We start from the raw sequence: 22,959 nt of genomic DNA, 5'->3' as shown, positions 1-22,959 counted from the left end.
GCAGTGTGGGGGGAATTACTGTGTGGTGGGCAAATTACTATGTGGGGGGCAGTGTGGTGGAAATTACTGTGTGGTGGGCAAATTACTATAGGGGGATTACTATGTGGGGGCAGTGTGGGGGGAATTACTGTGTGGTGGGCAAATTACTATGTGGGGGGCAGTGTGGTGGAAATTACTGTGTGGTGGGCAAATTACTATAGGGGATGACTATGTGGAGGCAGTGTGGGGGAAATTACTATATGGAGCAGTGTGGGAGGCGTTGCTATTGGGGAGGCACTGTAGGGGCAATTCTATTATTTTTGGGGACACTTTACAGGGATTATTACCTGGAGCACAATATAGGGTGTTATTATTATTGGGGGCATTCTAGGGGACATTATAACTACTGTAGACACTAAAGGGACATTTGGGGTAATTTATCAAACTGGTGTAAAGTAGATCTGGCTTAGTTGCCCATAGCAGCCAATCAGATTCCACCTTTTATTTTTGACAGCTCTTTTGGAAATCCAGTTCTACTTTACACCAGTTTGATAAATTACGTCAATTATGTCTATTAGGGTCGCTTTTTTTCAGCAGTATAGTACATGGGTCATTGGGGAGCATAACAGGCACAGTATTGGGAGTGGCAGCTGGATGACACTGTGGGGACACCAGGATGGGGAGGTTGATGAAAAAATTTAGATGTCTAGTGTGTCTGTGTTACAAACTCTGTAGAGAGGAGATGCGGTTGAAAGAATTTGTCATGACGGTCTGGGTCAAAACGGAGGAGAAGAAAGAGAAGGTCTACATGAAAGGATATGTCCCTGGATGTAAGAGGTATGTGGTGCTGTATTCTCCTCCAAGTCTTTTTTATTTTAATTATATGTATTTTAAATTTGGCAACCACATTTTTCAGTTTAGGAGCCAATTTGGGGTATTTTTTTTTAGTTTGGAGATGTCATATGGCCTAGGAAGAGACTGTGGCGCTCACGAAGCACCGCAGCCTATTCATGCAAAAAAAAAAAATACTAAATTAAAATGGAGGGAGGGGCCTAAGTTGGGTAGACAGCCCCGGGCCTGTCATGCACTTACCGTATTTTTCGCCCCATAAGACGCACTTTTCCCCCCAAAAAAATGGGGGGGAAATGCCCTGCATCTTATGGGGCGAATGCTGACAGTTTAACATCGCTGGATGCGATGTAGAGCGAGCGGGGACCGGGGGAGAGGCTGGGAGGAGGAGCTGGGGGCCGGGAATAGCGGCGGGGCGGTGCAGTCAGTGTACAATAGCCCCGCCCCGACGCTCCGGTATAGTAATATAAAATGTCTTATTCAATTAAAATGTATTACATATGCCCCCTCACTCCTAAATTCCTAATAGTACCTTACATCCTATTCCTAAAAGGTTCTGTATAATGCCGGCAGGCCGGGCGGGCGGCAGCGTAACTCCCTGATGTCACGTGCCTGCGCCGCCTACTTTATGAATGAAGCAGGCGGCGCAGGCAAGTGACGTCAGTGAGTGACGCGCCAGCCGCCTGCCCGGCCTGCCGCAATTGTACAGAACCTATGAGGAATAGGATGTAAGGTACTATTAGGAATTTAGGAGTGAGGGGGCATATGTAATACATTTTAATTGAATAAGACATTTTATATTTGTATACTGGGGGGGGCAGCGGCGGCGGGGGGTGACTACTGATCCGTGGATGGCACAGTTAAGGGGGGGGGTCTGTGGATGGCAATGTTATGGGCTGGGGGGTCTGTGGATGGCACTGTTATGGGGTAGGGGGTCTGTGGATGGCACATATATAACAGTGCCATCCACAGATCCCCCCTGTAACAGTGCCAGCCACAGATCCCCCCTGTAACAGTGCCAGCCACAGATTCCCCCCTATAACAGTGTCCGTCATCCACAGATCCCTCCTGTAACATTGTCCGTCATCCACAGATCCCCCCATAACAGTGTCCGTTATCCACAGATCCCCCATAACAGTGTCCGTCATCTACAGATCCCCCATAACAGTGTCCGTCATCCACAGATCCCTCCCGTAACAGTGTTCGTCATCCACAGAGCCCCCCCATAACAGTGTCCGTCATCCACAGATCCCCCATAAGTGTCCGTCATCCACAGATCCCCCCATAACAGTGTCCGTCATCCACAGATCTCCCTATAACAGTGTCCGTCATCCACAGATCCCCCCATAACAGTGTCCGTCATCCACAGATCCCCCCCCATAACAGTGTCCTTCACAGATCCCCAGTAATAGTGCCACCCACAGACCACCATTAGTTCCAAACCCACCAAAAGCACACCTTTTGGTTAAAAATTATTTTTTTCTTATTTTCCTCCCCAAAAACCTAGGTGCGTCTTATGGGCGAAAAATACGGTAATCCGCCCCTGTCTGTAGTGTATATATATACAGTACCTCTTTCATTTTTACTCAGTTTAGTGGCCTCTGAAAAAATGTATATTTTACTGTGCAAGCCTCCTACAAGATCATTAAATATATTAAAGAGAATAGGGCCCAATCCTGAACCCTGAGGTACCCCACTAGTCATGGTGACCCAATCTGAGTGTGTACCATTAATAACCACCCTCTGTTTACTATCACTATAGTTTCCGGGCTCTATCTTTGACCCACCACATTTGCTAAGCGCCAATCCTGTGGAACACTCCCTGTCAATATAGAGTCCTTAAATATCAGAAATAAGGGTCTGTCTAGGACTTAAAGGGAACCTATTAAAAGTGTCCTGTCTGACCCAGGAAGAAGTGCTGCAGCGTCTTAAAAAGATTAAAATAGACAAATCACTGAATCCAGATGGAATGCAACTCCGTATCCTAAGAGAAATAAAGGGAACCTGTCACCGGGATTTTGTGTATAGAGCTGAGGACATGGGTTGCTAGATGGACGCTAGCACATCCGCAATACCCAGTCCCCATAGCTCTATACACAAAATCCCGGTGACAGGTTCCCTTTAATTCTCTTAGGATACCGAGTTGCATTCCATCTGGATTCAGTGATTTGTCTATTTTAATCTTTTTAAGACGCTGCAGCACTTCTTCCTGGGTCAGACAGGACACTTTTAATAGGCCATTTAATATTACACTCTGCATTTTATCTGACAGATTGTTTTCTTCAGTGAATACAGAGAAGAAAAAGATATTTAATGGATTCACTTACTCCTTATCACTCTGTAAAGGGCCAACACTTTCAGGTTTTAACTTTTTTTTACCATTTATATAATTAAAGAACATTTTAGGGTTAGTTTTACTCTCTTTGCAAAAAGGCTTCTTTGTGTCCAGCTTTGCTGCTTTTATTTGTCTTTTACATATTCAATTTTTTCCTTACAGTTTTTCAACGCTTCCTCACTACCTTCCTGTTTTAGTGATTTAACCTCCTCAGGACCGCCGTACGCAGGATTGCGTCCTGCCGGCGGCCCTGCTCTTCTGGGTGGACGCATATACGCGTCCTCCCGCGAGAGCCGAGATTTCCTGTGAACGCGCGCACACAGGCGCGCGCGCTCACAGGAACGGAAGGTAAGCGAGTGGATCTCCAGCCTGCCAGCGGCGATCGCTCGCTGGCAGGCTGGAGATCTGATTTTTTTAACCCCTAACAGGTATATTAGACGCTGTTTTGATAACAGCGTCTAATATACCTGCTACCTGGTCCTCTGGTGGTCCCTTTTGTTAGGATCGACCACCAGAGGACACAGGTAGGTCAGTAAAGTCGCACCAAACACTACACTACACTACACCCCCCCCCCGTCACTTATTAACCCTTTATGAACCCCTGATCACCCATGATCACCCCATATAAACTCCATGATCACCCCCCTGTCATTGATCACCCCCCCTGTCATTGATCACCCCCCCGTCAGGCTCCGTTCAGACGTCCGTATGATTTTTACGGATCCACGGATACATGGATCGGATCCGCAAAACACATGCGGACGTCTGAGTGGAGCCTTACAGGGGGGTGATCAATGACAGGCAGGTGATCACGCATATACACTCCCTGATCACCCCCTGTCATTGATCACCCCCCTGTAAGGCTCCATTCAGACGTCCGCATGTGTTTTGCGGATCCGATCCATGTATCCATGGATCCGTAAAAATCATACGGACGTCTGAATGGAGCCTTACAGGGGGGTGATCAATGACAGGGGGTGATCACCCATATACACTCCCTGATCACCCCCTGTCATTGATCACCCCCCTGTAAGGCTCCATTCAGACGTCCGCATGATTTTTACGGATCCATGGATACATGGATCGGATCCGCAAAACACATGCGGACGTCTGAATGGAGCCTTACAGGGGGGTGATCAATGACAGGCGGGTGATCACCCATATACACTCCCTGATCACCCCCTGTCATTGATAACCCCCCTGTAAGGCTCCATTCAGACGTCCGCATGTGTTTTGCGGATCCGGTCCATGTATCCATGTATCCGTAAAAATCATACGGACGTCTGAATGGAGCCTTACAGGGGGGGTGATCAGTGACAGGGGGCTGATCACCCTGATCACCCCCTGTCATTGATCACCCCCCTGTAAGGCTCCATTCAGATGTCCGCATGTGTTTTGCGGATCCGATCATTGGATCTTTAAAAATCATACGGACGTCTAAATGGAGCCTTGCCAGGGGGGTGATCAATGACAGGGGGGTGATCAGGGAGTCTATATGGGTGATCACCCCCCTGTCATTGATCACCCCCCTGTCATTGATCACCCCCTGTCATTGATCACCCCCCCCTGTAAGGCTCCATTCAGACATTTTTTTGGCCCAAGTTAGCGGAAATTTTTTGTTTGTTTTTGTTTTTGTTTTTTCTTACTAAGTCTCATATTCCACTAACTTGTGTCAAAAAATAAAATCTCACATGAACTCGCCATACCCCTCACGGAATCCAAATGCGTAAGCATTTTTTGACATTTATATTCCAGACTTCTTCTCACGCTTTAGGGCCCCTAAAAAGCCAGGGCAGTATAAATACCCCACATGTGACCCTATTTCGGAAAGAAGACACCCCAAGGTATTCCGTGAGGGGCATATTGAGTCCATGAAAGATTGAAATTTTTGTCCTAAGTTAGCGGAAAGTGAGACTTTGTGAGAAAAAAACAAAAAAAATCCATTTCCGCTAACTTATGCAAAAAAAAAAAAATTTCTATGAACTCGCCATGCCCCTCATTGAATACCTTGGGGTGTCTTCTTTCCAAAGTGGGGTCACATGTGGGGTATTTATACTGCCCTGGCTTTTTAGGGGCCCGAAAGTGTGAGAAGAAGTCTGGGATCCAAATGTCTAAAAATGCCCTCCTAAAAGGAATTTGGGCCGCTTTGCGCATCTAGGCTGCAAAAAAGTGTCACACATCTGGTATCGCCGTACTCAGGAGAAGTTGGGCAATGTGTTTTGGGGTGTCATTTTACATATACCCATGCTGGGTGAGAAAAATATCTTGGTCAAATGCCAACTTTGTATAAAAAAAATGGGAAAAGTTATCTTTTGCCAAGATATTTCTCTCACCCAGCATGGTTATATGTAAAATGACACCCCAAAACACATTCCCCAACTTCTCCTGAGTACGGCGATACCAGATGTGTCACACTTTTTTGCAGCCAAGGTGGGCAAAGGGGCACATATTCCAAAGTGCACCTTTCGGATTTCACCGGTCATTTTTTACACATTTTGATTGCAAAGTTCTTCTCACACATTTGGGCCCCTAAATTGCCAGGGCAGTATAACTACCCCACAAGTGACCCCATTTTGGAAAGAAGACACCCCAAGGTATTCCGTGAGGGGCATGGCGAGTTCCTAGAATTTTTTATTTTTTGTCGCAAGTTAGTGGAATATGAGACTTTGTAAGAAAAAAATAAAAATAAAAAATCATCATCATTTTCCGCTAACTTGTGACAAAAAATAAAAAGTTCTATGAACTCACTATGCCCATCAGCAATTACCTTAGGGTGTCTACTTTCCGAAATGGGGTCATTTGTGGGGTTTTTCTACTGTTTGGGCATTGTAGAACCTCAGGAAACATGACAGGTGCTCAGAAAGTCAGAGCTGCTTCAAAAAGCGGAAATTCACATTTTTGTACCATAGTTTGTAAACGCTATAACTTTTATCAAATCACAGCCTGACAGAACGTTTATAACAAAAATAATAAATATTTTATTGAAAATTAGGGTGGGTATAGATAACATCAGGCATACAGGAATCAGTAGTGTGGAGAGGGGTCTGTAATATACCATCCACAACTCTGATCGCCTGAAAAAAATCACCAATTTATATGTGGCAGGGATCCAGTGTTGGAGCACACTGATTGATGTCCAGCCTCAATATATATGGTATAATGAGTACAACACCCAGCCTGGGAGTACCATATAAATGCAATGTTGTTGCAGCTGCTAATGGTGTAACTAGCAGACTAATCCTTGCATATGTTAGTATTTACAGTCCATTGGGCCAGGTTTGCCCAGGAACTGCTCCCCTATAGGCTGAGCGAAGTACAGCACACTGTGCTGAAGCAGCGGCACTCGTGATAATATCACTGTAGTGGTGTGCCCTCTGCCCTAAACACAGCTGACACCAGTGCTACGCTCTACGCGTTTCAACATGCTAGGGTGACCGCATGTCTCATCAGGAGCGAGCTACACTTAAAATCATGTGTCAGAATCTAAGCTCTGCACTGTAACGTGCATCTCTCGGCACTGTGATGGCCATGTGTGGCCAGCCGCACGCCGAGACTAAATAATCTAAGACCCGCCCCCATGCCAGTGGGTGCCGGCTCCAGCATCCAATCAGGGATCGAGACGCATCCTGTGATGCGCTCCCTGACGATGCCGTCGCTCTCTACAGCATAATGCCAGCATGGGGAGGAGCATCGCTATGCTCGCTTTGTATCAGGGGAACTCTTACAGTGCGGTCGCATACAGGCAAGTGACAGCGCTAGAATAAGGTGATCAGGGTGTTCAGAGGGGTCAAAGGAGGAAAAGAGCAGCCATATATATACACCCAGTATGCAGCAGAATGAGCAACATGTTGAAGTAAAAATATCTGGCAAGGTACATACCTATTCATAAGGTGACATGAAAAATAACCTGAAGGAAATCTAGGGGCACTAAGCCATGATGCCTGTGAATTCTAGATAAAACATGCAAATGACAGTGCTTCATTAAGTCCCTTGGGGTATGTGGTGTCTAACTTAAAAATCCACTGCGTTTCCTTGCGGAGCAGTGACACATCAATGTCACCTCCACGGATGGATGGAGTGACATGTTCAATACCCTGGACGCGAAGCACGTCTGGATAGCCGTCATGAAATTCGCAAACGTGACGTGCAACAGATGTGTCGCGCTTGTTTTTAATATCCAAAAGGTGTTCGCCAACACGTCTCCGCAGCTCACGTCTGGTTTTGCCCACATATTGTACACCGCACACGCAGTTGATAAGATACACTACTCCCACTGATGTACATCTGATCAAAGATCTAATGCAAAATCTCTCCTTTGTTACCTGGCTCACGAAATATGGCCCCCTCATGATGTTGCTGCAGATGACACATTTCCCACATGGGAAGGTGCCAGTAAGCGTATTCCTGAGCCAGGTATCAGATGTGGGGTGTAGATAGGTACTGTGAACCAGGCGATCACGAATATTAGAGCTGCGGCGGTATGTGATGGCGGGACGATCTGACACTAGTGTACCAATGTCAGGGTCCGATTGCAGGATAGGCCAATGTTTCTGAAGAATCTCCCGTATATGCGTTTCTGCTTTATCATATGTCGCTATGATTCTAGGGAGATGTGAGTCCGGTGGCCTCTGTTTAGGTGTCAAAAGGTGATCACGGCTCACACTCATCGAATGATGGTAGGCCTTTCTAAGTGTATGATCGGGATAACCCCTGCGTGTGAACCGTGAGCGCAGGTCATTCGCAGCCACCTTAAAATCCCGAAGTTCGGAACAATTCCTCCTAGCCCTCAGATACTGGCCTTTAGGAATGCCGCGTCTGAGGGCCAGGGGGTGGCCACTGTCCCACCTCAGCAGACTGTTTGTAGCTGTCTGCTTACGGAACAAGTTGGTCGTAATTCTCCTGTCCGATGACACAGTGACAGTCAAATCCAGAAAAGTAATTGCCCTCTCCTGTATATCGGACGTAAAAAATAGGCCCAACTGGTTACTGTTTAGTTCAGCTACAAATTTCGCAAACCAGTCCTTGGACCCCTTCCATAGCAGAAACATGTCGTCGATATACCTGATCCAGATTAATATCGACGACGTGTACTGTTCCATGGAATCGCCAAACACGACCTCCTTTTCCCACCAGCCCAGGTAGAGGTTTGCGTAAGTCGGGGCACATGGACTACCCATCGCAACTCCCCTGAGCTGGTGGAAAACCCACACCATATTCATTTGTGTGCCCCGCTATAACTTTTACCCAAACCATTTTTTTTTTGCCCAAACATTTTTTTTTTATCAAAGACATGTAGAACTATAAATTTATATATGGATGTCGTTTTTTTTGCAAAATTTTACAGCTGAAAGTGAAAAATGAAATTTTTTTGCAAAAAAATCGTAACATTTCGATTAATAACAAAAAATGTAAAAATGTCAGCAGCAATAAAATACCACCCAATGAAAGCTCTATTAGTGAGAAGAAAAGGAGGTAAAATTCATTTGGGTGGTAAGTTGCATGATCGAGCGATAAACGGTGAAAGTAGTGTAGTGCCGAAGTGTAAAAAGTGCTCTGGTCATGAAGGGGGTTTCAGCTAGCGGGGCTGAATTGGTTAAATGCTTTCTTTTTGTCGCGTATTGCTCCCTTGACATTTAAATTTATCCACTTTTTTCGTTCTTTAATTCACGTAAGGTATGTACAGTACTTCTCACAATTAGTTTAGGTTTAGATTTAAAAAATATCCTATTTTGTGGCTGCATATTTATTTTTGAGGACACTGTCCCAGTTAGTGAGGCCAATGGCCTCTCTTAGCTGGTCAAACTTAGCTTTTTTGAAGTCTGGTATTTTTGTGACTCCCTGAAGAAATACCCTTTTGAATGCAATGATAAAAGACTTCCCCCAAAGGTGTACATAGCCTTTAATATACAGCTGAAAAGTTACTTGAAAGATTTTTTACTAAATAAGTTTTGCTCATGCGCTCCTAATAAAACCATCTTTTCCACAGGCTGTTTTAATTAGTGCAGTATTTAGCTGGGCTGCCGACTCTCCCTGAATGTATTGCAGGCCTGCTGACACACAGAGAGGTATCAAATAGAGTAGGGTCCCATATAAAAGAGGGCACCTTGCCACAGTAGATGGGCATAAATGTTTTTGATTCAATACATTTACATATCTATCTAGGTAGTGAATATAACATTATTTAATATATTCAAAGTTTTGAGAGTGCTGTCGTATTGTGTTTGCGGTTTCGGATCAGTGAGTGTGAACCCACTGTTCTAACTTGGCGCTGGCGTAAGGCTAACCCTAAGGACATTATTCTGGTGCTTCCCCAGTTTTCACCCTTTAACCCATGTACAAGGATCTGGACTTTGCTGTGGGTTAGCAACCAGACGTCTACTTCGATTGATAGTCCCAGTGTAGTTGGCAGCTGACCTACTGGGGTCAGGGACACTAGTGCAAGTTATAAGGGTCAGAATATGGAAATGAAAAGAAAAAAAATTCTTTTTCAAGATTTTTATTTTCTTTCAGTATTAAAATGCGGGAAACGATATACAAGTGTGGTATGCCGTCCAGCTTCCCACTACATCATATGCAATATTAAATTGTGCTACTTGAACAAAAAAGTACAACATCTCACACAAAAAACAAGCCCTCATAAGGCTATGTGAATGGAAAAATAAAAAAAAGTTATGGCTCTGGGAAGGCAGGGAGTGAAAAAAACAAAAACACAAAAACGTAAAATTGCATGGTCCTCTAAGGGTTAATTGCCATTTTATGAAATTGGCGCAGACACACAAAGCAAAGACAGACATAAAAATGTATTTCTACCTTGAATGGATCACAACTGGGAGAGTTTTCAATGGAGAAAATAAAACTTACGTTCATTCTGTTGTCCTGGGAATGACGTTTGCCCTAAAAATACAAAAAAAAGCATTACCAATGAGTGATTATTTTACAATTTCTTCCTATTATGGATATTGTAATGAACCTTTGTACTATGTTTCTATTACCTTTTCTTCCTCTCATGTAGATGACAAGGCCAACAGTGAAAAATACAACTCCTAACACAAATCCCACTATACCGGTGGCCATCTTGTTTTTAGCTGCATCTGATGACTGAGGGTCTAGAAAATAAAATGAATGAGTTAAAATTGCTGTGGAGTGTGAAATCTTATGGATGCCATAACTTCACTAAATGTATATCCTTGCTCAGTGTTGTAAATAAAGATATAGTGGGATGCGAAAGTTTGGGCAACCTTGTTAATCGTCATGATTTTCCTGTATAAATCGTTGGTTGTTACGATATAAAATGTCAGTTAAATCTATCATATAGGAGACACACACAGTGATATTTCAGAAGTGAAATGAAGTTTATTGGATTCACAGAAAGTGCTATAATTGTTTAAACACAATTAGGCAGGTGCATACATTTGGTCACTGTTGTTGTTCTCATTTTATTGATTCCAAAACCTTTAGAACTAATTATTGGAACTCAGATTGGCTTGGTAAGCTCAGTCACCCCTGACCTACATACACAGGTGAATCCAATTATGAGAAAGAGTATTTAAGGGGGTCAATTGTAAGTTTCCCTCCTCTTTTAATTTTCTCTGAAGAGTCTCAAAACAACTCTCAAATGACCTGAAGACAAGGATTGTTCACCATCATGGTTTAGGGGAAGGATGCAGAAAGCTGTCTCAGAGATTTCCGCCATCTGTTTCCACAGTTAGGAACATGTTGAGGAAATGGAAGACCACAGGCTCAGGTCAAGTTAAGGCTCAAAGTGGCCGACCAAGAAAAATCTCAGATAGACAGAAGCGACGAATGGTGAGAACAGTCAGAGTCAACCCACAGACCAGCACCAAAGACCTACAACATCATCTTGCTGCAGATGGAGTCACTGTGCATCGTTCAACCATTCGGCGCACTTTACACAAGGAGATGCTGTATGTGAGAGTGATGCAGAGGAAGCCTTTTCTCCGCCCACAGCACAAAAAGTGCCGCTTGAGGTCGGCTAAAGCACATTTGGACAAGCCAGCTTCATTTTGGAATAAGGTGCTGTGGACTGATGAAACTAAAATTGAGTTATTTGGCCATAACAAGGGGCGTTATGCATGGAGGAAAAAGAACACAGCATTCCAAGAAAAACACCTGCTACCTACAGTAAGATATGGTGGTGGTTCCATCATGCTGTGGGCTGTGTGGCCAGTGCAGGGACTGGGAATCTTGTTAAAGTTGAGGGACATATGGATTCCACTCAGTATCAGCAGATTCTGGAGACCAATGTCCAGGAATCAGTGACAAAGCTGAAGCTGCGCCGGGGCTGGATCTTTCAACAAGACAACGACCCTAAACACTGCTAAAAATCCACTAAGGCGTTTATGCAGAGGAACAAGTACAACGTTCTGGAAGGGCCATCTCAATCCCCAGACCTGAATATAATTGAAAATCTGTGGTGTGACTTAAAGAGAGCTGTCCATGCTCGGAAGCCATCAAACCTGAATGAACTAAAGATGTTTTGTAAAGAGGAATGGTCCAAAATACCTTCAACCAGAATCCAGACTCTCATTGGAACCTACAGGAAGCGTTTAGAGGCTGTAATTTCTGCAAAAGGAGGATCTACTAAATATTGATTTCATTTCTTTTTTGTGGTGCCCAAATTTATGCACCTGCCTAATTGTGTTTAAACAATTATAGCACACTTTCTGTAAATCCAATAAACTTCATTTCACTTCTCAAATATCACTGTGTGTGTCTCCTATATGATATATTTAACTGACATTTTTTATCGTAACAACCAACGATTTATACAGGAAAATCATGACGATTAACAAGGTTGCCCAAACTTTCGCATCCCACTGTATGTGGCTGTACTGAGCTGGCCAGAAGCGAAAGCATCAGAGGGTTCTCTACACCTTAACAAAAAGTATATTACTGAGGAAGGAACTATGGCGCCCCTGAGCTTTATACTAGAGCGATATACTAATATTACTAAGAATCTACTGGCCTCCATTCAAGGCATTAATATAGTGGATTACAGTATCCAGAGATTGGCGTCTGGAGATTTCCACTGTACATGTGCGAAACCTCTGCAATGGAATATCGCTAACACATATAGAAAGGGAAAGACGCAGATGGGCAGCAAAAACAACTAATCTTGGGTGCGTATAGTACGTATAGAACCATTTTACATGATATGCCTGTTGATATAATGTGACTTTTAGAGTGGCTATCAGTTCACCTCACTGCCTGCTTTACATGGGACACATAGCGAGTGAAGATGACATGTATCAACACCCTTTAGGGAATCAATGAGTATTCCAGTGTTCTTCAGAGTCTACACTTCCAACCTAAATAGTTGCTTGCCGGGGCATAACTAGAAAATGATGGGTGGGGTGGATTGAAAGAACCATCAGGGAGGGTGGGTGGTGGATCTTCCTAGATCCTTCAAGGAAGTGGAGGCTCCTAGTAGAAAGTGTAGACACTGTTGTGAAGCCCTGCTCCTGCTAATGGAAGCTCCGAGGTGCAGAACACTGAGTGATTGCTGTGCTACTGCTTCTGGAAAAGAGAAGGCGTCTAAAGTGATGAACATGGAGAGAAATATTGCACAGGAGACGGCATTACTAGGCATTTTGTCATTTAGTAAAACAAGTAAATTCTACTTGCCCAACATTTGCTGTACATATGCCGCCGTGATTGCATTTGAACGTAATGGCATGATGAAAAAAGATAATTGTATTAAAGGACATTTCCATCAGATATTGGTAATGATCCAATGGTTTAATAACTGGGATGCGTAAACCCAGCCGTATAGTAAATCCTGACTATACCCATCATCCGGTGAAGAAGATGAACGTGTTATCTGTGTGAAGGGATTGTCTGGTTTGGAAGACACCTTTATACTGAGGTTAAACCCATAGACGCAATGGCAGCTAAATTACAAAAAAAAGAGAACCATCTTACGCCAGTCTACTCGGTGCGGGGCCTTCAGGCTGCTGTGATGAACCTCGCAGGTAAAAGTGTCGCCTTTCTGAATCTCTGTCTCCAGCATCACCAGAATCTGGTAAGACCAATCACCATTATGATAGGGCTCTGTAGACTGAACCAGCTCGGTCTCCTCCTGGCCGTTCCGGTACCATTTCACCTCAATGTCAGATGGGTAGAAGCCAAACACATTACATATCAGCATGTGCTGCTTTGTATGTGACTCTTCATACTGATTCATCAAGGATATTTTGATCGATGGTTCAACTGTTAATGAATGTATTAAAAAAAGTGAATGAATAATCTCATTAAATCAAGGAATAGTACATTTAATATTCATATCCTTCAAGCAGAGAAAGAAAAGAAAAAAAACAAGAGCAGTAAATCTAGTCCTCACCACCGAAGGGACCACCAAGATCTACACATAATTATATACTATGACTTGACTGTAGAATAGGTCATCACCTACATCAATCACAGAGAACATGACTTGGATGAGTTTCCACTTTTCACACTCACTCTTAGGTCCATTCCCAAGGTGGATTATGACGTGTATGCCGCGGCAGAAACTGACGCACTGGTTCACTTTAGAGGCTGTTGATAGATGTCGTGACTTTAAATCACCGGCCCCCAAACTGCAGATCTGCCTCCAATTGAAAACAATGGAAAGCAGACACCACCAGATTGCCGGCGGAATTTTAACACAGTTTCTACACCAAATTTCCGCTGTGTGAATAGGCTCTTACAGAAATACTCCGAACACGGCTACAACTGAGTTACGTGCACCCCAAAAACAAAACACTCATCCACATAAAATGCTACTACCACTATAAAAAAGTGAAATAGAAAAGTAGAGAAGTTATATCTGTCCTTAATACAGAGAGATTCATTTGAAAGAGGCCTGAATATTCTGTAATGACTCTCACTAGGACGAAGCAATCTGATGGAAACCATGTGCAATGTGCTCCTCAGTATATGGAGCTGCGAACAAGCCGGGATGCGTACAAGGTTACTTCCAGCAAGATGGAGCAACGTGTCACACATCAGCAAGGAGCATGGAAGAAATTGGGACTTTTCGGCAACAGGGTAATTTCAAAGGAGCTTTGGTCCCCACGGTTGCCGGATCTGACACCACCAGACTTCTTCCTTTGGGGTTTGCTCAAAGAAAGTCTATGGAAACAAGCCTTGCGCTCTGTGGAAGATTTGAAGGAAAGTCTGCAACGTGAAATTGCTGTTATTCCCCTCGATATGCCTGTCTATACATTCAGAAACATGGAGCGCCATGTCGAAATATGAGTCCACATAAAGGTACGGAGGGATCAGCAACCTTCAGAACTCCAGCTGCTGTGAAACTACAACTCCCAACATGCAAACATACTCTACTGTTCTAACTCCCATAGACGTGAATAAAGCATTCTGGGAGTTGTAGTATCTGAACAGCTGGAGTGTCGGAGGTTGCTGATCCCTCCTGTATATACTACATGTAATATGTGCTGTATAATACAGTATATACCGGATCTCACCTCTCCGGTCACCAGTGATACTGTGTATATTATTATTATGTCTCCTCCTGTATATACTACATGTAATATGTGCTGTATAATACAGTATATACAGGGTCTTACCTCTCCGGTCACCAGTGACACTGTGTATATTATTATTATGTCTCCTCCTGTATATACTATATGTAATATGTGCTGTATAATACAGTATATACAGGGTCTCACCTCTCAGGTCGGCAGTGATACTGTGTATATTATTATTATGTCTCCTCCTGTATATACTACATGTAATATGTGCTGTATAATACAGTATATACAGGGTCTCACCTCTCAGGTCGGCAGTGATACTGTGTATATTATTATTATGTCTCCTCCTGTATATACTACATGTAATATGTGCTGTATAATACAGTATATACAGGGTCTCACCTCTCCGGTCAGCAGTGATACAGTGTATATTATTATTATGTCTCCTCCTGTATATACTACATGTAATATGTGCTGTATAATACAGTATATACAGGGTCTCACCTCTCCGGTCAGCAGTGATACAGTGTATATTATTATTATGTCTCCTCCTGTATATACTACATGTAATATGTGCTGTATAATACAGTATATACAGGGTCTCACCTCTCCGGTCACCAGTGATACTGTGTATATTATTATTATGTCTCCTCCTGTATATACTACATGTAATATGTGCTGTATAATACAGTATATACAGGGTCTCACCTCTCCGGTCACCAGTGATACTGTGTATATTATTATTATGTCTCCTCCTGTATATACTACATGTAATATGTGCTGTATAATACAGTATATACAGGGGTCTCACCTCCCCGGTCGGCAGTGATACTGTGTATATTATTATTATGTCTCCTCCTGTATATTCTACATGTAATGTGTGCTGTATAATACAGTATATACAGGGTCTCACCTCTCTGGTCACCAGTGATACTGTGTATATTATTATTATGTCTCCTCCTGTATATACTACATGTAATATGTGCTGTATAATACAGTATATACAGGGTCTCACCTCCCCGGTCGGCAGTGATACTGTGTATATTATTATTATGTCTCCTCCTGTATATACCACATGTAATATGTGCTGTATAATACAGTATATACAGGGTCTCACCTCTCCGGACACCAGTGATACTGTGTATATTATTATTATGTCTCCTCCTGTATATACCACATGTAATATGTGCTGTATAATACAGTATATACAGGGTCTCACCTCTCCGGTCACCAGTGATACTGTGTATATTATTATTATGTCTCCCCCTGTATATACTACATGTAATATGTGCTGTATAATACAGTATATACAGGGGTCTCACCTCTCCGGTCACCAGTGATACTGTGTATATTATTATTATGTCTCCTCCTGTATATACTACATGTAATATGTGCTGTATAATACAGTATATACAGGGTCTCACCTCCCCGGTCACCAGTGATACTGTGTATATTATTATTATGTCTCCTCCTGTATATACTACATGTAATATGTGCTGTATAATACAGTATATACAGGGTCTCACCTCTCCGGTCACCAGTGATACTGTGTATATTATTATTATGTCTCCTCCTGTATATACTACATGTAATATGTGCTGTATAATACAGTATATACAGGGTCTCACCTCTCCGGTCACCAGTGATACTGTGTATATTATTATTATGTCTCCTCCTGTATATACTACATGTAATATGTGCTGTATAATACAGTATATACAGGGTCTCACCTCTCCGGTCACCAGTGATACTGTGTATATTATTATTATGTCTCCTCCTGTATATACTACATGTAATATGTGCTGTATAATACAGTATATACAGGGTCTCACCTCTCCGGTCACCAGTGATACTGTGTATATTATTATTATGTCTCCTCCTGTATATACTACATGTAATATGTGCTGTATAATACAGTATATACAGGGTCTCACCTCTCCGGTCACCAGTGATACTGTGTATATTATTATTATGTCTCCTCCTGTATATACTACATGTAATATGTGCTGTATAATACAGTATATACAGGGTCTCACCTCTCCGGTCTGTTACTCCTACAGCTGTAGCTATGCCATAGTTGTATTTACAGAATGTCTCCACATAGCTCTTCTCGTCTTCTATGAAATCCTTATCCTTGTTCCATAGTTCTGCACTCGGTTTCCCGAACTCAGTCTTCGCTATGAAACGTCCTTCTTTGCTGTCAAAGTAAACAAACTCCTCCTGATTGTAGAAAAATCTGTGCAGATACCGCACCTGCTGCGTCCCGTTCACATAGTGACATTCACTGGTTACTGCTACTATGAAATCTCTGACGTCTGTGGATGAGAGGAGATGAGAGGTCATGTGTGTTAAGACCGCCTCGTGCTCTGTGCAGGCTCAGCAGGATGACCGGGGTCACACAGGGAATCAACGATCCCAGACACCTGAGGTCGGCAGTGCTGCAGAACAGCCAGGAGCAGAGAGCGGGCGGACACCGGACAGTCAGCAGTGACGGCGGCTCAGAAGCCGGCGAGCAGCGCTCCCTCTAGTGGCCGTTTTAATAATCACAATGACAAGCATTTTACATCTGAAAAGCATGAATTCTTCTTGGACTGATCAGCAGCAAGTGTTATCTGTTTAGTTAATATTTATATTGAAAACTGAGATTCAAATATCAAAAAGTGAAATGATTTACCTGCAGTTTGGTGGTGAAAGTGCTAACAATGTCTCTGTGAAATGTATGCAGTTCCCAGGGCCTGTGACACACATAAAAAGGACTGAGATACACCCTCCTCTCATCTGTGCTGCCCTTCCTGAATCTAGTTCCCTACACACAACCTCACGTTTATCTGAGTGCTGTCTCTGTATCTGTTTGCAGACAGCACTCTGACCTGTTTATTTCTTTGCCGCCATGCACACATCTGTATTTTTTGCGGCTCTGTGTGACTGTTAAATGATAAAACACGGCCTATTCTGCTCTGTATCGTGTGCAAGAAAAGTCATTTCTATTGCTGGGAGTAAGAAAAGTGTGGAATGCGCACAGGCGGCGCCCATATTTTCCAGAGACGCTGCGCTGAGTTAGGGCGCCTTCACACCTTGCAGAATGTTCCTTTAACAAAATCCACACCGTAAAGACCTTCCCCCCAGATTTCCTGTAGCTGAATGTCTGTATTAATTTCACTGGAGATGTAATCAGCAGAGAAATCAACATTATTCACACACAATATCCACAGAAAAATCCACAAAAAATAAATAAAAAAAAATGCAACTTTGAAAAATCTGCACCAGTGGATTTTGTTGAGAACAATTCTGCAACGTGTGAAGGCAGCCGTACAGACACGGACAGCACCAGGCGTCTGTTCTCAATGTCAGAGACCTAAATACACTACGTGCAGAATTATTAGGCAAATGAGTATTTTGACCACATCATCCTCTTTATGCATGTTGTCTTACTCCAAGCTGTATAGGCTCGAAAGCCTACTACCAATTAAGCATATTAGGTGATGTGCATCTCTGTAATGAGAAGGGGTGTGGTCTAATGACATCAACACCCTATATCAGGTGTGCATAATTATTAGGCAACTTCCTTTCCTTTGGCAAAATGGGTCAAAAGAAGGACTTGCCAGGCTCAGAAAAGTCAAAAATAGTGAGATATCTTGCAGAGGGATGCAGCACTCTTAAAATTGCAAAGCTTCTGAAGCGTGATCATCGAACAATCAAGCGTTTCATTCAAAATAGTCAACAGGGTCGCAAGAAGCGTGTGGAAAAACCAAGGCGCAAAATAACTGCCCATGAACTGAGAAAAGTCAAGCGTGCAGCTGCCAAGATGCCACTTGCCACCAGTTTGGCCATATTTCAGAGCTGCAACATCACTGGAGTGCCCAAAAGCACAAGGTGTGCAATACTCAGAGACATGGCCAAGGTAAGAAAGGCTGAAAGACGACCACCACTGAACAAGACACACAAGCTGAAACGTCAAGACTGGGCCAAGAAATATCTCAAGACTGATTTTTCTAAGGTTTTATGGACTGATGAAATGAGAGGGAGTCTTGATGGGCCAGATGGCTGGATTGGTAAAGGGCAGAGAGCTCCAGTCCGACTCAGACGCCAGCAAGGTGGAGGTGGAGTACTGGTTTGGGCTGGTATCATCAAAGATGAGCTTGTGGGGCCTTTTTGGGTTGAGGATGGAGTCAAGCTCAACTCCCAGTCCTACTGCCAGTTTCTGGAAGACACCTTCTTCAAGCAGTGGTACAGGAAGAAGTCTGCAAGGTAAGAAAAACATGATTTTCATGCAGGACAATGCTCCATCACACGCGTCCAAGTACTCCACAACATGGCTGGCAAGAAAGGGTATAAAAGAAGAAAATCTAATGACATGGCCACCTTGTTCACCTGATCTGAACCCCATTGAGAACCTGTGGTCCATCATCAAATGTGAGATTTACAAGGAGGGAAAACAGTCCACCTCTCTGAACAGTGTCTGGGAGGCTGTGGTTGCTGCTGCACGCAATGTTGATGGTGAACAGATCAAAACACTGACAGAATCCATGGATGGCAGGCTTTTGAGTGTCCTTGCAAAGAAAGGTGGCTATATTGGTCACTGATTTGTTTTTGTTTTGTTTTTGAATGTCAGAAATGTATATTTGTGAATGTTGAGATGTTATATTGGTTTCACTGGTAAAAATAAATAATTAAAATGGGTATATATATTTGTTTTATGTTAAGTTGCCTAATAATTATGTACAGTAATAGTCACCTGCACACACAGATACCCCCCTAAAATAGCTAAAACTAAAAACAAACTAAAAACTACTTCCAAAAATATTCAGCTTTGATATTAATGAGTTTTTTGGGTTCATTGAGAACATGGTTGTTGTTCAATAATAAAATTAATCCTCAAAAATACAACTTGCCTAATAATTCTGCACTCCCTGTAGTGAGCACCAGCCCATTCCAGCACCTAGAACAGGTTGTTCCGTATTCTTTAGTAGTTGTGATACATGTAAACCATGGTAATGTCATGCATATGAGCAGAAGTTTTTTGTGTCACTAAACAGAGACCAACTTTGCACAGGCTTATTTTATTCTAGTTCTTTTTTGGCCTCCATCCCCACAATCAAATGTTTGTCGGTATTCTATAGGAAATGATGAGATGCTATAGCGGGATTCTGGTTGCTGTTCATACCCATCTGGTCAATGTCTCACTGCCAGCCTCTCCAAAGTGTCAGTGAGCTCAAAAAGGTAGAGTCGCATGGCAGCTGCTTAGTACTCAGTATATGGCCGATCACCACTAATTATAGGATTACAACGTCTTGCCTTCTTGATTGTGTGAACATGGAAAACCTCATGAAGACACTTTGATGACTGGATAGGTGAAAAAATGCTGATTCCAAATACGTAATGTTTCTCTCAGCACCCAATCCCCATCATAAACCTGCAGACAGTCCATGCACTGTATGGTAATGTCTAACTAGCGCTCCTAAGCTTGGCGTCTGATGGAGAAGACTCCTAGGTGCTTCAGTGCACAGATGGTTTGCAGGTTTACTGCGGGGTAATGCAAGCGAGTAAAGAGATAAAAATTATAAGGGGGCATTTATTAAGAGAAGCATTTTGGATGCAGGTCTCAAGTCCCTCTGTGCTGCTGGAGGAAGTGCCACAGTTAGATAGAGGCACAGGCCACTGCATAAGTTTGGCTCCTTGTCTTGCAGGCCATGTGACAGACTGGATAGGTCATCAGTATCTTATCTGTGGGGGTATGACACCCAGGACCCCCACGATCAGCTGTTTCTGAAGGCCCCGACACTCGCAATAACTCTGCGTCCTTCTCTCAGCTTTTCCTAGGCCATATGATGTCACATTCATTGGTCACGTGACCTAGGCGCAGCTCAGTTCTATTGAAGTGAATGGGGCTGAGGTGCATTACCAAGCACAGCCACTATACAATGTACGGCGCTGTGCTTGGTGAGCTGCGACTGCCGATGCCTTCTCAAACAGCTGATCGGCGGGGTCCCTGGTGTCGGACCCTCACCAATCAGATACTGATGACCTAGCCAGAGCAATTTTCAGGTGCTTTTGTCCCCTATAGAGAAATCTAACATTATTGACCCAAAAGACACACCTGAAGGGTGAAAAAAACACCTGATTGTCTATTTGGAAGTAGCTGGGAACTGGAAGATGGAGGAATGAGAGGAAACATGCAGGGCCGGAGCAGCAGCTACAGTATCTCACACGTCAGTCCACCCCTCACATTTTTGTAAATATTTTCTTCTATCTTTTCATGGGACAGCACTGAAGATCTGACACTTAATACAATGTATAGCAGTCAGTCTACAGCTTGTATAACAGTGTAAGTTTGTTGTGCCCTCAAAATAACTCAACACAACCATTAATGTCTAAACCACTGGCCACTAAGTGAGTACACACCTAAGTGACAATGTCCAAATTGCGCCCAAAGTGTCAATATTTTATGTGGCCACCATTTTTTTCCAGCACTGTCTTAACTCTCTTGGACATGGAGTTCACTAGAGCTTCACAGGTTGCCACTGGAATCCTCTTCCGTTTGAGGATGCCCTACAGATGCTCAATAGGGTTTAGGTCTGGAGACATGCTTGGCCGATCCAGCACTTTTACCCTCAGTTTCTTTACAAGGCAGTGGTCGTCTTGAAGGTGTGTTTGGGGTCGTTATCATGTTGGAATACTCCCCTGCGGCCCAGTTTCTGAAGGGAGGGGATCACGCTCTGCTTCAGTATGTCACAGTACATGTTGGCATTCATGGTTCCCTCAATGAACGGTAGCTCCCCACAGTCGGCAGCACTCATGCAGCCCCAAACCATGACACTCCCACCACCATGCTGGGCTGTAGGCAAGACACACTTGTCTTCGTACGCCTCACCTGGCTGCCGCCATACACGCTTGACACCATCTGAAGCAAATAAGTTTATCTGGTCTCATCAGACCACAGGATATGGTTCCAGTAATCCATGTCCTTAGTCTGCTTATCATGAGCAAACTGCGTGCTTTCTTGTGCATCATCTTCCTTCTGGGACGACAGCCATGCAGACCAATTTGATGCAGTGTGCGACGTATGGTCTGAGCACTGACATGCTGACCCCCCACCCCTGTAACCTCTGCAGCAATGCTGGCAGCACTCATACGTCTATTTTGAAAAGACAAACTCTGGATATGATGTTGCGCACGTGCACTCAACTTCTGTGGTCGACCAGGGTGAGGCCTGTTCTGAGTGGAGCTTGTCTTGTTAAACCACTGTATGGTCTTGGCCGCCGTGCTGCAGCTCAGTCTCAGGGTGTTGGCAATCTGCTTATAGCCTAGGCCTGTGATGGCTAACCTCCGACACTCCAGCTGTGGTAACACTACATCTCCCAAGATGCACACTTGCTTGGCTGTTCTCAGAACTCCATTGAAATGAATGGAGCATGCTGGGAGTCGTAGTTTCACCACAGCTGGAGTGCCGGAGGTTAGCCATCACTGGCCTCGGCCATCTTTATGTAGAGCAACAATTATTTTTTGTTCAGATCCTCATAGAGTTCTTTGCCATGAGGTACCATGTTAAACTTCCAGTGACCCGTATGAGAGGGTGTGAGAACACTAACACCAAATTTATTCTGCTGGTTAATACGATTACAGACATACCAATTGTATATAGTTTTTTTTTTACGTTTTAATTTAAAGCTTTTTGAAAATAAATAATGTTTTTGTGTCACCCTTTTCTGGAGATGGTCTTGTATAAGGGCTTCTTTTTTTGTGGGATGAGTTGATGCTTTCACTGGTACCAATTTGGGGTATTTTTTTAATGCTTGACATTATGATTTTTGTGATATTTTGTAAAGTTGGATGCAGCGATACCTAACATGTCTATTTTTTTAGTAAATTGCTTGAGGAGGAAAGGGCACTTTTTCAACTTGAAACTTTAACCTTACACTTACCTGTCTGGGCTCCAGTGGCACAATCCTCTGCCTCGGCACAGCTGCACCGGTAGAGACGTGCTGCAGAACCATACCCCCTGGTAAGGCGACCGCATCCTTGGAAACAGGATGCAATGCTCTGCTTCTCCCCACAGCGGACTTGTGCTGGGGGAGATTAGCAGTGGGATGATTGCTCAGCTGATCTAGTCCTGTATGCTAGTGTTTCTAAAAAATGGAGTGCTGAGTCATGGACTTTTCAGATTTAAATCCCTTCCTGGCCTTATACCAGTGCCAGTGATAGTCTTTGTTGGCTCTAGATGGTTCCCTTGTTCCTGGAACATGTATTAATATTTGTTCCCAGTGTTCGTGACCCTGGATTGTCTTCTGACCACTCTCTGTCTGT

At 43.5% G+C, this 22,959-nt stretch overlaps 1 protein-coding gene across 2 annotated transcripts in view; it reads right to left on the bottom strand.

Moving 5' to 3' along the window:
- LOC122946171 (H-2 class II histocompatibility antigen, E-S beta chain-like) overlaps positions 1–22,959 on the bottom strand; it is a 45,281-nt gene that overhangs the window by 3,136 nt on the left and 19,186 nt on the right. The window contains exons 2-5 of one of the 2 annotated variants that reach the window (XM_044305578.1): positions 16,692–16,970; positions 13,106–13,393; positions 10,156–10,269; positions 10,025–10,057 (exon numbers count right to left, since the gene is read on the bottom strand). In XM_044305578.1, coding sequence (XP_044161513.1) covers positions 10,025–10,057; positions 10,156–10,269; positions 13,106–13,393; positions 16,692–16,970 — 714 coding nt within the window. The remainder of the gene's footprint in view (positions 1–10,024; positions 10,058–10,155; positions 10,270–13,105; positions 13,394–16,691; positions 16,971–22,959) is intronic. The other variant, XM_044305579.1, reaches the window with a different exon arrangement.

This window comes from Bufo gargarizans, chromosome 9 (genome assembly GCF_014858855.1).
Source record: "Bufo gargarizans isolate SCDJY-AF-19 chromosome 9, ASM1485885v1, whole genome shotgun sequence".
Classification (NCBI taxonomy): domain Eukaryota; kingdom Metazoa; phylum Chordata; class Amphibia; order Anura; family Bufonidae; genus Bufo; species Bufo gargarizans.
Note: the sequence above shows the minus strand (reverse complement) of the source record. Positions and strands in the feature narration are given on the sequence as shown.